We start from the raw sequence: 15,731 nt of genomic DNA, 5'->3' as shown, positions 1-15,731 counted from the left end.
CATCCCCTGGGGGCGGCTGGGCGGCTCCCGCCGCCGTGTGCGTAAAGATACAGCATTTGGGCTTCTCTTGGGCACTACTTGGACACCCAGGGGTTACACGAGTCGAACTTAAAAGAAAAATAAATGTATTCCTGGCGTTTTTGCCTAAGTTAGTTAAATGTAGCAACACAATAGTTTGATAAGGGACCTACACAAATATAATACTGCAACTTGGGTCAAGTCTTACTAATGCTTATCTTAGCACAACATCATTAAGACTTSTATAAAAGATAGAAAGTACCATTTTTTGCCCCACATAAAGAAAAGTAGTTGTGTAAGAGCTTGAGTGCTTTTCATGGAGAAGTTTCAGCTGGATGTTGTCTGGTCAGATTGATGCCCGTGTAACTATATGTGGGAGGAGTAAGGTGATACAGGGGTATAGATGGAAAGGGGTGGAAACTTCCATCATCCTGGATGGAATTAGTATTTGACCATGGGAAGAGCCTATGATTGCTCATGCTGGCTGCAGGACCTTCAAATCTCAGACTGAGAAATGCTTTTCATTGCAATTTTCTTCACTCTCTGCTTGACAAAGTAGAATTTACTCCTGTAAATAGTTTTGTGAAAAAGGCTCTTCAGAGTACACTGACAAGTTGGTAATAATCTACAAAATCCTGAATTGTGTTTAGTTTCTTGCATCAAAAGGAATAACAATGGCCTTCTATGCATGCTATTAATCTAATGGCGTGTGTAGAATATACAGAAGACAGGGGTGCAGGGGTCCCAAACTGACATAGTTGCATTAACCAACGTTCCATAGAAATCAAGAGATTTGCCTTGGGCCCTCAGGAGATCCCTAGTCCAACTTTCTGCTTGCAGCAGGGTCAGCTGTGAAATTAGACTCAAGTTACTCAAGGCTTTGTCCAGTCAGGTCCTGAAAACCTCCAAGGATGGAGACAGCACAACCTCTCTGGGAAACCTGCTCCACTGCTCATCTGTCCTCACTGTGAAAAAATGTCTACTTATATCCAGTTATAACCTCTCTTTCAATTCATGTCTCTTGTCTCATGTAAATACTAGTATAGTTCTGAGAAACAGTGATTTATTATATTAGCTGCAATATTATGCTGATATTGCAGCGCTGTTGTTAGTCACAAGAGCTTGCTTTACAGCTGGCTCAGATGTCTCYTCTGATGTGTAGACATGCTGTAGTTGCCCATATTCCTGTAGTCAAGAATGACCAAGCTATAAAAACATGAATAGCATAAAATTCTAGGTCTCAAGTTATGTATTTTCACAGAATCTGAACACATAATTTATGGTCTGCCTGTGTATTAACTTTCTTCTTTTTTTTTCYCTTTTTTTTCCTCCCTTTCTATTCAGGATTCCTAGAACCAAAGTGGATTGAATAAATTTGGGACTGAATAATCAAGTTTTAGGCATGATTTGGCCCATGGTTAAATCTTGTACTGGATTTGTTCACTTAATTTATTCTCACCCTGTCTCTTGCCGCTCTAGAAAACTCAAAACTGATTGTAGCAAGTATATTTTGACAACCAAGGAATACCCTTCTATGCGTTTACTTAAATAGTGATTTTGCTAAGCATTTATTCAGATTTTTAAATCTTGTATGAAAAGACTCCATAATGCATTAGATAGATAGAACAGGCACATTCTTTCTCAGTATTTCCTTTACTACTAGGAAAAGGGAAGTTGATAACAAATGATAGAAAGGAGAATGAAATATTAAACTTTTTTTAGTATGTTTAGATTCTTAACACAGTTAACAAAAAGGTAAAACTAGCAGGAAGGAACAGATGAAAGAATTTCAGGCTAGATGTATTTAAGTTCCTGAAGTCTGATGAAATTAATTAAAGAATACTGAAGGACCTTGTCCAAAAAAATCCTTAACAATTAGTATTTGTCATCTGGAGTTTGTGCGGGAACCTGGAGAAAGGCAAATGTATGGTGCCTGTTCTAAAAASAGAGATTGGGAATACTGTGTTGGAGGTGTAATTATTATTGGATAAATTTCTCTAACCATAGTTACCAAAAATTTTAAATTAAAGAAAAATTTTGAGTTTGTATTAATTGAGAAAAGAAGGAACTGTAGTCATCCTCAAGCAAAACACCTTTAAAGAATGGAAATTCTTGTAAAGAATGGCACGGAAAGCAGACAGTAATGATAAGAAGACTGGTAATAYAATGATTGTCAGTGTAGTTTTGTGGAAAACAGGTGCTTGTCCCAGTAAGTGACACTTAATGATTTTAATAATATTAATATACTACTAGTATGTGAAATGCTACTTCTGCACGACATTTCTGGTTTTCGGCTCTAAATATAATCAATGCAGTCAATGTTAAAACGAATGAGGAGTGAAGAATTAGGGATTTTTTGGGGGATATTTATGTGAAGCAAAAACTACTGGCCAATGTCAATTGCTCTTTCTTGCAGCAGACTAGATTGAGAGGCTGGGGTGATTAGCTGCTGTTGACATTCATGCACCTGTCAATGTTTACAGATTAATGACTTGCAGATTTCCCCAAAATTAGAAAGCTATTTGCATTTAAATTTTAAACTTTAACTTCTGATAATTTTGAAACAAAATATTTTCTGAAACAATTGAATAYTTCATTCTGACATTTAACAGCTGGAGTTAATATGAACTGTACACTCATCTAGGTGTCGACAGTGGAAGAAGAGCTAAAACACAAATAAGGAATTCTGTCTGTGGATAATAGTATGTCCTAAATCCATCAATTTTACTTTTCTTAATGAAAGTGTTACATTTTTTGCTACATTATAAAAATTGATTCAGTTTGATTACTGGTTCAGATTGATAAGGAATGAGAAAAATAAAAACATTCTTAGTTCTTAAAATTGCATATATCCAGCAGTCAGATTCTTGTTGGATTGTTGGCCTGGCAAGGTAAGGGATCAGGCTACAAGCCCTTCCTTAAGGAGAAGGGGCAGGCAGAAAAAAGTGTTAGATTGTATGATAAAAAAAAATTTCAAATTAATATATAGCACTTTCCTAAAATGAGGGAATAGTGAGAGAATAATAAGAATGCTTTAGAATGATTATAKTCTTTATTTTTTATTTTGATTTTTTTTTTTCTTGTAGCTTAAATCTTGAGTAAAATTGAACTAGCATTGATAGCATCCCTGCAATGATATTTATAGTTTACAACTTTCAATTCTTCAGATGAGCAGGATGCACTTCCAGTGGGACTGGCTGTGCTTGGGTGTCCTGATAATTAGCTCAGTAACTGCAGAAATTGAAAATGAAGAAAATCGGGACACAGATGTTGAGGTGGAGGATTTTGACAAGCAGTTTGAAGATGATGATGTTGATAAAGATAAATCTTCTTTAGAGGTAAGATTATAGATGTCTTTAGTTAAATCCTGTTTAATTTTAAGATAGTTATAATTAATATAGAAATTAGTGGACAAATGTATTTTAAAAAGAGCAAATTACACACATTTAACAACTCAGATAGTGGGTGTCAAACCCCCAAAACTGAGATTTTTCAGTTGTTGTGTATGACACACAGATTCATTCATAAAGCTTGTCCTACTATGTCAAAGTGGAAAATCAGATTTCCTACCTGTAGTGGATAGTCATTAAGAAAGCCTTGCTAGTCTATATTTCAGTCTAGAGCTGGAGCCTTTAGTTTTAAGTCATCCTTGGTAACATACTTTGCAGCCTAACATGCATTTCTAGATAAGAAAGCAGAAAATGTTGCTTGGGCTTATTCCCATTTTGAGCTCGGAACAATTTCTTGATTTAGTCAGTCATAACCATCTTTCTTACCCTCTCTTTTTTTTATTTATTCTCAGAAGATCTTTCAGAATTTGTTATGCTGTGCTTCATAATAGATGTGGACAATATTCATAGATTTTTTTTTTAACTGCACAGCCCAACTATAATGTGCCAAGTAGAAAGGGTGGTGGTGGTGGGAATGGAAAATGTGTATAGAAAGAAATAGGGAAGAAGCAGAGAACTGGTGCAAGTTCAGTAAACTTTCTGGTTTTCCTGTCCTGTCTCCCCCCGCCCCTATTTGTAATTTCTCTTTGTTCTTCTGGAGCTGCTTAAATGCAGGGGTAGACTGTCATTTTTACAATTTTATGCAGATATATGTTCAAACTGAGAAGACTTCCAGCCTCTCAATCATATTGAAAAGTGAAAGGACAATCCAGGCATTTTCTTCTACAAACATGCTTAGTTAGCTTAGTAAAACTTAGATATCTAAATATCCTGTACTATATGTTATCTGTATGCTTCAAGTGTCCCTAGGTAAGTTTCTTTTCAGTATCAAATAGTGCAGACCTACTTTAGCTTTCTCTTCCCTTCTTCTAAAGTAATAAGAAAGAAATTTTATGCACGTTCAAATAGTATGAATCTGAGTATTCATTTTGACTAAAATACTTGCCATTTCATTCCTCTTCTGATGTAAGTTTAAAGTTATTTGGCATATCTTTGGCATCACTATCTTATATTAGGGCTTTAGTACAGCGGGACCATGAAACTACTTCCTGTAAAATTTATCGCGGAATCCTAAGCCTCAAGCATGAGATGATGTGACAGTACTTTACTATTTAATTATGAACTTTGAACACAAAAAGCAGATTTTGTACTTTATGGTTTTATCACAGTATCTGAAACTTTCTGCAGGAAACTTTCTAAGATGTTGTTTTATTCCCTATGTCTGTCTGCTAGGGCACAGCAAGAGGAGAAAAAAGAGAGGAAAAAAACAGTGATAATCCAGTATGCCATTGAGCTCTGTACTGTTCCTAGTAGGAGAACCACTATCTAGTTTTCAAAAATCTGGAAAAGAGAATGAGTTTTTCATATATCTGAAAATGAAGTTAAAACTAACCTAGTAGCCTCTCTTATCATTATTAACATGCCACTAGAAATGAAACTCTCAGATTCCTCTACCTTTTAAGGGTCCTTGCCCTGAGCCTTGGTTTGCTCCTCTGCTATTTACCATTGTCTCTTGGTCACATGGATGCTTCACGTCTGAGAAATTGCTCGTTGTTGGAGGGATGCACCCAAACTATAGAAATGGTGGTGGTGGGGCTGTAAGCGTCTTATTCTATTAGATGTTTCTAATGAAGGATCTCTAGGGGTCTGGCTGGGTGGACTACTCCTGGAAGCATGATAGTGTTTTTCAATTGAAAAATGATTTTGTTTATTAGAGCATGTATCTCTAAATGTCTTTTAGGTTGTGTACCAGACTCCAAAGCCTACTGGGGAAGTATACTTTACAGAAACCTTTGATGGAATATTAGATGGGTGAGTAATGCCTTAAAAAAATTACAAATTTACAGTTTTAGCAGTTTAACTTACAATGGCAGGACTTCTTTTCTATTCATTTTTCTGCTCGTATCTTTATCAAAAGTAATTTTTATAGAGGTTAGAATTGGAATAATACTGGGTAATAATTAATTGGGTAATACTTGTTCTGAATACTTCTTAATGTTAAGCTGGGTGGTTAACATTTTGGGTATGTTGCTATCTTTATGATGTACTGAAGTGTTTAATAGACTGTGTTTGTGGATAATAAGGAAGATAATGTGACGTAGAGATTTAGCCAGGTCAATTGAACTATCTCCAAGGTGTGAATAGTACAGCCATCACACTGCAGTAGCATACCAAGTCAGAAACTGCTAGCAAACTCTTTCTTCCTCTTTGCCTGTGCCCTGGCTGTCTTTACTATTTGTAACAAGGTGGTGCCTTCAGCATTATAGATGTCTTCTCCTTTGGAGAAGACTTTCTTTAGCAGGTATTTTTCATTAATTTATTGTGTTGCTTTCCATACGCTATTTCATACAGTCAAAAAGAATTAGATGTTTATATGGCTAGTGAAGTTAGTTTGGCCATACTGCATTAATGCTTTAGCAAAATCTTCAGGTTTAACCCAGCAATTTTTAAGCCAGAAATTTTGGTCTTGTCTGCATCTTACAAGTCATCTTCCAACAGTGTGGAAACGTAAGGTGTAACTGCTACTGTGTCACTTGTGTTGCTCAATGAAAAGCTAAGTGTTGTCATTTAAAGTCAGTTGCCAGAATACACTGTAAATAAGAGTGAATATAATGTGTATATGTTACTTTCTATGTCTGGAATAGGCTTACTACATTTAGTTGGAAAACTTGTTCAATTTCAGTCCTTCTTCTAGCTCAAAGGTAAAGGGAGTTGTATACCAAGGGAAAACAAAGGAGTGTCTTGTAAGTAGCTACATCTGTGTGATCAGTGATTTTCTTTTTTGGATCAAGTTGAGTTAGCATACTGTCACTGGCACAGTTTAGATAACTCTGCATCCAGGTAGAAGCTATGAACATAGAGAAATGCCATTAGTAAAAGTTGGTGTGATCAAGTGTTAGAATACTTTGTTGCTGTGAGAAAAGCTTGAAATGCCAGAGCCCTTAAGGCTGAAACGTGAAAGAAAGTCTATGCTTTTTAATGATAAATCAGGTCTTTTTATTAGTGTACTTTTTCCCTGTCCACTTTGATGCTGCTGAATAAAGGAGCTATCTTTCAATTTGTGAAGAATTATGAAAAAAAGATGTTTTTGTATGTTATCAGAATTAAGGAACAAAACCCAAAATCCTGAAGAGCAAGACAGAGAGGTGAAAGGAGAAGCAATATGACATATTCATTATGGTAGAACTTAAGGCTCTCTGTCTGACCACCTGTGAGGAGACTGAGCTGCGATAACTGTGGTAGTGAGGTTATACTGTTGTAATACATGTTTATCTCTTGGGGATGCACAATGTAAGCTATAAACAAAATAGCATGGTAGTAGGCAGCAGTAACTTAGTAAATTGAGACTAACTCCCTTTTTTCCAATTGTGTTTCTAGTCTATTCCTCTCTTCTGTATAGTGAGAGGGAACTTCAGTCCACTTAACATGAACTTTTTTATCTTTACTTTAATGTTTTTCTCATTTTTGTTACAAATATTTAGACAGAATGTAATAGGAAAATAAGTTTTTCATTTTTTTAAAAAAGTCTCATGTCTGGTGATATATCACTTGAATGAACTTGTAAGAGTAAGAATGCAATAGGAAAGTAATAATGATGATAGAAAAAATGATTTAAAAGAAAAGGTGAAAAAGGTAGTTTGAGTTTATTACAGTTTTTTTTTTTAAACTTAAGTGGAATACTTCAAATGCATTAATATCATTCATCTCTAGCCTCATGAGATGTGTGTGAAGATTAGCTAATCTTCTTAACTGCATCTAATATCCAAAGCTTTAGGTGCACTGTTTGGGATTTTTTGGTCTAGCTGTACATAATTTATATAAAAGAGTAACATCCTATGTTGTACCATGTGAAAGGCTACTAATGTTTTTTTAAAGAATTTATATACTTTATTACTTGTTAGGAGCAATTAAACTAGTGCAGCTTCTGTGCTGCCAGAGTATATAGTTCTAAGATTTGTGAGAAAGTAAGCAGCATGTTGCCTTTATCTTTCTTAAAAATGGGAGGAAGGGCACAATCTGAATAGGCCAATCATCAGAGCAGAGTAACTCTTTGGGGGCATGGGCAGCATGGCTTTTTTTTTTTTTTTTTTAGGTGATAAAGTTTGTAGACTTGAGTTTGTGCGTGACTTGAACAAATTTTTTTTTATTTCCTCATTGTTTTTTCTCCTGGAAAAACTAGGGTATAGTTTGCCATTTATATTGTGAAGCTTCTCCAGCATCTTTTTAACAGTGAACAAATGTGGCTGAAGTTCAATCAGGAAATACAGAGCATTCATCCCTGAAATGTTGCCTGTGGAGGGTAGTTCAGAATGAATGAAAATAGTTCTTTACAGAATTCGCAATGAGAATATAGTAGTGTGGTTTAATACAATAAAGAGTGCGACAGCAGTGCTGGCTCAAGATACTTTTATGCATGGCTCAGCATAGATCCACTCTACGGCCAAATGAGGGTGGTCTGGCTTTTTTCCATCCCCCCCCCTCCTTTTTTTCCCCCCAGACGAGCGCTTTGTGTGCAGGGAATGTGTGTGTGTGTGTGCATGTGTGGGTTTTTTTTTTTCCCCCTTTCTCTTTTTGGTAAGCTGAATYTGATAACCTGAGTCTGCCTTGTTCATAGTGTCAAGGTGATCAGGAGTTTGTCTAGCCTGTTGGGATCACCTGTATGCAACAAAATAGAAACTGATTAGCGCATAATTACATTTGTCATTGGATGCTTTCACCTCTTCCCTTCCTCCTTTGCTATGAGTGTGTACTGTTACTGTCAAATAGTACTAAGGTTTGTTTGGATGATTGTTTTCTTTTCTTGTCAAACTTGTAGATTTTACACTTAAATTTTGCTATTTTCTGTTTATTTTTGACATTGTATGCTTTTGTAATATGCTTATATAATTTTCTTATGGACTATCAAGCTCAATATTTATATAAGACTATAGTTTATTTGGAATAACTGAATAACTTTGGAGTTATAACTGTATATTCATTTAAATTCTTAGGAAGTATTTCAAAATCAATGTTATACTAGACTGATCTATTATTTTTCCTAATTATTTTTCATGGTTTTTTAAATTACAAAAACGTCCAGGACTCTGACTGTCAAAATTGCTATTGTAGATTCACATCCTAGAAAGCTAATGCTGTTTTCCCTTGTTTGAAAGGATTTTGCATATCTATTTGCATAGATAATTAAATGACTAATACACTTCTTGTTTTTAGGTGGGTGTTGTCTAAAACCAAGAAAGAAGACACAGATGATAACATCGCTAAGTATGATGGTAAACCTTTTAATGTTTACTACCAGTATGTGGTTTCTGATATGCTTGCTTTTTGAGAAACAACTAACCTTTACACTGCACTTACTTTTAAAAACCTAAATGACATAAGTCAAAAAAGTCTTCACTTGYGTAATGGCTGTTGTCCTAAAACCGAGATATGAAATGTTGTCTGTTGGGTTTCTTAGCAAGAAGATGGTTTTGTATCATCCCAACAATCCTATTGTAATGAATGATACCAGAATATCTTCTGRTATCTGAATATTCAGTACTGACTGTTTATGAATGGTGCTTCTTGAAAACTATGTTCTCCAAAATTATTGTTTCAGAGATATTTGGCATTTCAATTTCAGTCGATAAATGAATTTTTAATGCAGCATTTTCCATGTTGTTGCATCTGGTACTGGTTCATCAGTTGATCTTGAAGTTCAGTGATCTCTGAAACAAAAAAGTGAAACTGAATGAGGTTGGTTTTTTTTAAATACTTCTTCAGATTGTCTGTTTGTAGGGTTCTACAGTGGTTCCTGTACAGTGTGTTCTTAACATATATGAAGAAATTCCAAAGGTAATACTGAGAAAATTGTTTTGATGGCGTTTATCATTACRGCTTGCATTTAAATTAACAAATCTGTAGGCTAGAATTTTCTGCCTGAATATGATTTTAAACTGTTATTGAAGAGATGTGATCTGTGGCAGTAATTCTGAAACCTCAATTTATTTCATTCATGAAGAGGCAGGGAGAACAGAAAAAGTTTCTGCTGCAAAAGAAAAGTCATTGCCAATGCTTTTATGTCAAATGAAATCAATTCAGGTTAATAGAAAGTGGTAAGCAAAAGTAACTTGTAGGACTTCTGTGTGCAAAAGCATACAGAACAGATGTTGTAGGGAATGAAGTAACTGGTAAAAGTTTAGAAGCTGCAGAGGTGATATCTACGCAGAAGAGATGCTCATAAGAACTGAGACAGCTGTGCCCAGGCCTACAGTGTCGTCCCCTCTCTGATTGCTTGGCCTCATGTTAGATGGAAATTCAGTCTGTAGCGTCAAAACAGTCATGTTTGCTTAAAGGTTCCCAGAAAAATTCACATTGCAAAAGTCTGTGGTGAAAAGACCTTTTTGAACTATTTTCCGCATACTTTATATTGTGTTCTGTCTTGGTATTTTGCCTAGTATTACTGCTTGGTCTTAGTTCCCAGGAAGGCACAGTGTTGGAGAAGGGTGTTTTTTTTTTTCTCCCTCCATCCTGTTTAAAAGACTAGAGAAAACTATGGGTTTGTTTTTGTTGATGTCTCTCTGTTCTTCTTTAATGGCCTTTTATAATCTGTGCAATCAGAGAATGAAACAGCTATTTGCTTTTATTAACTGAATCTGTGAATCTCCTCTAAAATACATGCTTAAAAATGCCACCTTTTCTTCCTTTTTTTTTTCCACACTGACAGAGTTTTTTTTCAAAATTGCAGAGAGTTGTAAAAATAGTCTTTCTTTTGGGGTGTTTTTATTCCTAGAAAATAGAATTGGTGAATCTTGTGCTGGTAAACTCTGAAGAAATATAACTGCCCTTCCAGAAATCTTGTTTTTCATATTGTCTACATGTGTAATCAACTGTATCTTTGAAGAATTTATAATTATATAACATTTTATTTTTAAAGCTGTTGGGTTGTTTGTTTTTAAGATCAAATGTGGTAATTCTTCCAGAGACTTTTTTCTGGGAAGCTTCATCTCCCATGTGATTAGAGTTGACCTGAAAAATCTCCTTCTGTTTAATGGAAGGAGGGAAAGAATGATGTGGGTATTTAACTTACACAGTGCCTTGCAACTATTGCTTTTTAATGTGATGAAGAACAATCTTAAAATCTGGATAAATATATTATCGTCCCCTAAGCATTGTGGGATACCACAACTGAAAGATGCAGATCTACAATATTAAAGATCTCTTTTCAGGCTTCTGTAAATTATAGAGGAGTAAGAAATAATGTGTACATTGCATACATGCTATATTTAAAATACGGAAAGGTAGCATTGTTTTAAATTGCTAGAACTAATACCCTTCTGGCGAAGTGAGAGAGTGGGCTTTTCTGTGTATAGCTATGCTGACCCAAAGTGTACATATTTTTTTTTAACTATCTGCCACTTTCTTAAGGCTAAAACAGATTTTTACTCTAAAACTCTGATTAAATATGAACAGGAGCTGTGAGACCATCTCTATCTTAGCAGTTTCACTATTAGTCTTGAATATATGACAGATATCTAAAATGTACTCTTGCTTCTTGCATACAAAATTYCAATTAATTGGAAATCCAGTGGATGTTCACACATGCTAAAGATTTGAGCAGTAAGTTTATTAAAATGTTTTAATGTAAAAAATATTCTAAGCTAAAAATTTGCAAGTTCTTTTGTTCATTTTCATTTTTCTATGGTGGATTATATTAAGAATGTACTTAAGAATGTCTCTTCTACTTCAGAGTCCTTGGGTGGCTTTTTTAATCAAAAAATTTTGTTTTATACATGCAAGCAAGGTTTTGTTTTGTTTGTTTTTTTTCTTCTTTCTCTTCGTTCTAACAGTTGTGAAACTGTTGGATTTCTGCTGTTGTAAAAACACCTATTAACAAAAGCTTTTCCGGCATTTCTTGTTGTTGCAACTACTTGTATCTGTTATGTTCTTTTTCCTTAAGCTTTCTTTTCTCCTCATTGTCCAAGTCAGAACATTAGGTTAGATGGATCTTTGGCATGATGCAGTTTTCATTTTATACTCAAACCGTGGACATGGAATTATTGTTTCTAATTCCTGAGAACTAGCAGCTAAAACTTTTTTTTTTTTTATCAGTGATTTGACAGAAAGATGTGAGCAACAGGTTTGTGTAGCATTCTTTTGTATTTTAGTGCTGTAGAGCAACTGGAGTTTGAGGGAGGCAAGGCTGGACTTCAGTAATTCTTTTATTTATTCAGGTAGAATTATCAGTAATAAATTATTATTTAATGCCTAACTTCAACACTAAATTTCTCCCCTGCTTTGGTAACTAGTGTTTATCTGCTATTAACTCTGCTTTCAGGATGGCTGCAATTTCTTAACTTCAGCTTATGTTCTTTTTTTCAAAGACTCTGTGTTTGTTTGTTTTAGGAAGATGGGAAGTAGAAGAGTTGAAAGAAAACACAGTGCCTGGAGACAGAGGATTAGTGTTAAAATCAATGGCAAAGCATCATGCAATATCAGCTATGCTAAGAAAACCATTTATTTTTGATAATAAACCTTTGATTGTTCAGTAAGTAATTTCTCATGTTTGTGCTTAACATTTTTGAACTTTAAGTCAAGAAGGTAATCTAAATCCTTGTAGAAAAATACTGACTTGCATGTAGCATTGACTACCATATCTAGAGATATCAAAACTGTAGATATGAAAGACTTAATAATCAAGTAAAAGCTTGTAATAAAAGTGTTAAGAAATGATGTTCAAGCTCTTCTAAAATATTTTGGGCCAGAAATAAAAGATTTTACAAAACTGCTAAAAAAGCTAATTAATTTTCAGTCTTTCTCTGAAAACTCTGAATCATACGTAATTTGAGTGCAGCGTTTTTACATTTACAGAGTGTTTCGGGGTGGCTCAGTGAAAATGGCTTAAGTCTTGCAGGTATTGCAGCAATGTCAGTGGAGCTCAGTGCWCTTCTGACCCGATTAAATTAGTGATCAGTGCCATGGCAGTATGGCTATATATTGCTTCTGATACTGAGACCTGCTTTGTTGTGCTTGTAGATGTATACAGATAACTGCTCTGGCTAAATGTAATGTGTCATATAGGTAGTTCCAAAGATAGCACAAACTTTCTAGAACTCAGTCATTTGCTGCTTCACTTTGATGCTTGTACATTGGTCAATAACACCTTGAAACTTTTCTTTTTGGAGATACCAATTGCAGTAATTGCTACCATGGCTTTTTTTTGATTGACATCACTGCTGTATTGACTTGTGTGGTAACTAAAATCTTTTGGCCACGTAGAAGTGTTTTCACAGCTGTGACTAATACAAGAATCAAGTGACTAATACATAACATTAAGAACATATTCAAAGTTAGAATTGCCAATTATAAATTGATTTAAATTTGTCTAATTTTTTTTAACTCCTCCTTTACCCAGATATGAAGTGAATTTTCAAGAAGGCATTGACTGTGGTGGTGCATATATTAAACTTCTCTCCAGAAGTGATGACTTGAATCTGGTATGTCTTCTTGCTTAGCATTTGCTAACAGTTCTTCATTTTGGAAATATGTAACTGTTCTTGTGGAATATCAGTAAGAGAATAATTCATAATACATCCTATATTCCTAAAAGCATCTGAAATATTTAAGCAGAAGATTGGGCAAGATCAGTAGTATACCTGTGATTGATCATCAGTACACAGAACCTTCATAGCTGTGCAGTTTTTTTATTGGAATATTTGATAGCATTTTCTTGCTATAGTTTCCATTCATTTTAATGAAAAAGTGATCTAAAATTATAAGTAAGTAAACTATTGAGATCTGGATTCACATAAGAAATCTCAAAATGTGAATTTCAAAAGGTTAGAATGAACAGTGTACTGTGTTAACGTATTCCTCTTAGTTCTGCGTATGAGTAATACTATGTTAAATATTAATCTTAAAGTTTTATTAAATTTCAAGAGTTGATATCCAGGACAGAGGAGTTCTGTAACTGTTTAGCCTGACTTATTGCAATAATACAAGCCATAGAATCTCAACTCATAATTCCTTAAGTAGTTTTTTTACTGAATGATGTGCAACATGTCATCTTAGAAAGAGATCAAGACTTGAATTTAGAAACTGCGTATGATGAATCTCTCTCCTCAGGGAAGTTGCGTCAATGATCAGCTATCCTAGGTTCTAAAAAAATCAGTAAGTGCCTCAGTGTGTTGGGCCATTCAGTAGATTGCTACTCAAAATATTGATGGTAACTTGCCTGCCCTTTCCAAGCCTGTCTGCAAAATTCCTTATTACTGTGCTAACACAATTGGGAATTTCTGGCTCAAAATGCTTCTGCCTTTTCCAGCCCAGAGTCAATTCCAGCACACATGAACTGATTGTTTCTGCTTTAATATTGCTGCCACTACCCTGGGGTGCAAATATAGGCAATCTAGGCCATGATGGAGGATATTCTAGCAATGCTTTTTACCTTCAGAAGTGACGGTGACTTGTGGCCTAGAAGTTTGTGCAGAATGGCTGTTGTGTTGACAGAGCAGGGGTGGCTGATACATACAGCATTTTCTGTGGCTGCTTCAATGGAAGCTGGTGCTTTTAATATCTGGCAGCATTTACAGAAAAAGATTACGTATTTGGGCAGACTTAGAATGACCAGTGTGGATTCAAAATTTTGGCGGGAGAAGGGCCACCATCATGAATGGGAAGAACTTGCCTTGACTCAGCAGTACAAACACAAAATGAGAAGGGTACCTCCAATCCTGGAGCAAATTGCTGTGACTATTTAAAAGCTGACTACCCTGACTGCTACAGGTTTGAGGTTATTAGTGTTGTTGAGCCAGCCTTCACTACTGTAGTGACAGAAGCTTGAGGCAATCACAGCTACAGCCTATAGCAGTTGTTCCTTTTGAGATGCATCAGGCTGTACAGTTTGCTTGCCAAACAAGATTTGGTAAGCTAGAAAGGCAAGTTCATGGGAAAAAAGCAGCAGAGAATGCTCTAAAAAAACCTCTTGATGCTAGTGGAGGCAAAAGCTCATAATTTGCATTCTGAATAAGAAAGGACTGTTTTTCGTCTGCGCTTATGCCTGAGACATCTGTGCTATGTTGACCTATGAAGCCATAATCTTGACTTTAAAGTACCAAGCTGAAGAACATTGTCATTACACACTGACTAAACGTAAAATGGTGAAAGAATGCCCTAGCTCAAGGTGAGATGGCATTGCCTGCAACCTCCTTGGATGCTGGTTTACCCATGTTTGTATTACTTTGAAGTGTGATGCCCTGTTTATGTGCAAAATGAAGAGGAGATTCTTCAGGACAGGCTCGAGATGTTGCCTGTCCTGACCTGCAAACCAACAGTCAGGAGGTACTGCTTAACGGTGGGACTTTGTATGAGATATAAGGGATAATATGTACATCTGCAACACTCTAGCAGATGGTGGCTTATAAGGTGTTGCTTTTAAGCAGTTATAAAATGTATTATAAAAGTGTTAATGCAGCTTCCTGTTTCTCTTCCTCTTTCCTGAAATGTGTATGCCAGTATGCTGCTTTTTTTTTTGTACTTAAAACAACTTTCATACAAATAAATAAGTATTAAAAACGTGGGCATAGGAAAACTATTGGAGACATGACAGCCTTCATTGTGGAAAGATGTGCAGATAAGTAAAACTGATGCGTGATAGTAAAGCTGAAAATTTTTACTTTTTAAAGGAAGATGCAAGATCAAGGTATTCAGCTCAATCATACATGAAATTAGAATTCTCCAACTTCTGTAATCTTATGTAGAAGGTAAACCAGAAAATAGGAAAAACAACTCTTGCATGTTTATGGGTTGGCTCACAGTGCATCCAATTTTTTTTTTTAGGAGCTTCACTAGTGTAAGATGAAGTAGCTTGAAAGAGTCAGTGTTCTCTTGCTTATTTCTTTTTTTTTTTTTTTTTTTTTTAATTGGGTGCATCTCAATGCTGTATGTATGCTTGTTGCTATTAGTAAATTTTTTTTTTAATCCTTATCAGTGAAATTTTCCAAGATGAATGTTGGAAAAGTGACCAAACATAAAACATATGTGCTTCTGTAGTTTTCCTAAATCTAAACTGAGGATGTTTTACGTTGCCTTCAAAAACTGTTTAAAATATAAAAGTACAAGCTCGTTTCAAAAAATACATCTCTGTCAGGATGTATCTTTCAAGAAGAAAATTTCTAGAATTTAAGTGGTCATCTCCCCTCAAGTAATTCCTTACACAGTAACGTGCTGTCTTATCTTTTTATTTCAAATACAAAAATCATATAATTTCAGTGTTTTGCAACTGTTTAT

The 15,731-nt window shown here is 35.2% G+C and overlaps 1 protein-coding gene across 2 annotated transcripts in view; it reads left to right on the top strand.

The window, feature by feature from the left end:
- CLGN (calmegin) overlaps window positions 1–15,731 on the top strand; it is a 35,309-nt gene that overhangs the window by 586 nt on the left and 18,992 nt on the right. The window contains exons 2-6 of one of the 2 annotated variants that reach the window (XM_026074412.1): window positions 3,186–3,356; window positions 5,209–5,279; window positions 8,679–8,737; window positions 11,850–11,991; window positions 12,859–12,940. In XM_026074412.1, coding sequence (XP_025930197.1) covers window positions 3,186–3,356; window positions 5,209–5,279; window positions 8,679–8,737; window positions 11,850–11,991; window positions 12,859–12,940 — 525 coding nt within the window. Of the gene's footprint in view, window positions 1–3,151; window positions 3,357–5,208; window positions 5,280–8,678; window positions 8,738–11,849; window positions 11,992–12,858; window positions 12,941–15,731 lie in introns of those variants that run through there. The other variant, XM_026074413.1, reaches the window with a different exon arrangement.

Source organism: Apteryx rowi, unplaced genomic scaffold, assembly GCF_003343035.1.
Source record: "Apteryx rowi isolate R43461 unplaced genomic scaffold, aptRow1 scaffold_389, whole genome shotgun sequence".
Lineage (NCBI taxonomy): Eukaryota > Metazoa > Chordata > Aves > Apterygiformes > Apterygidae > Apteryx > Apteryx rowi.
This window is presented reverse-complemented; position numbering and strand designations above follow the sequence as displayed.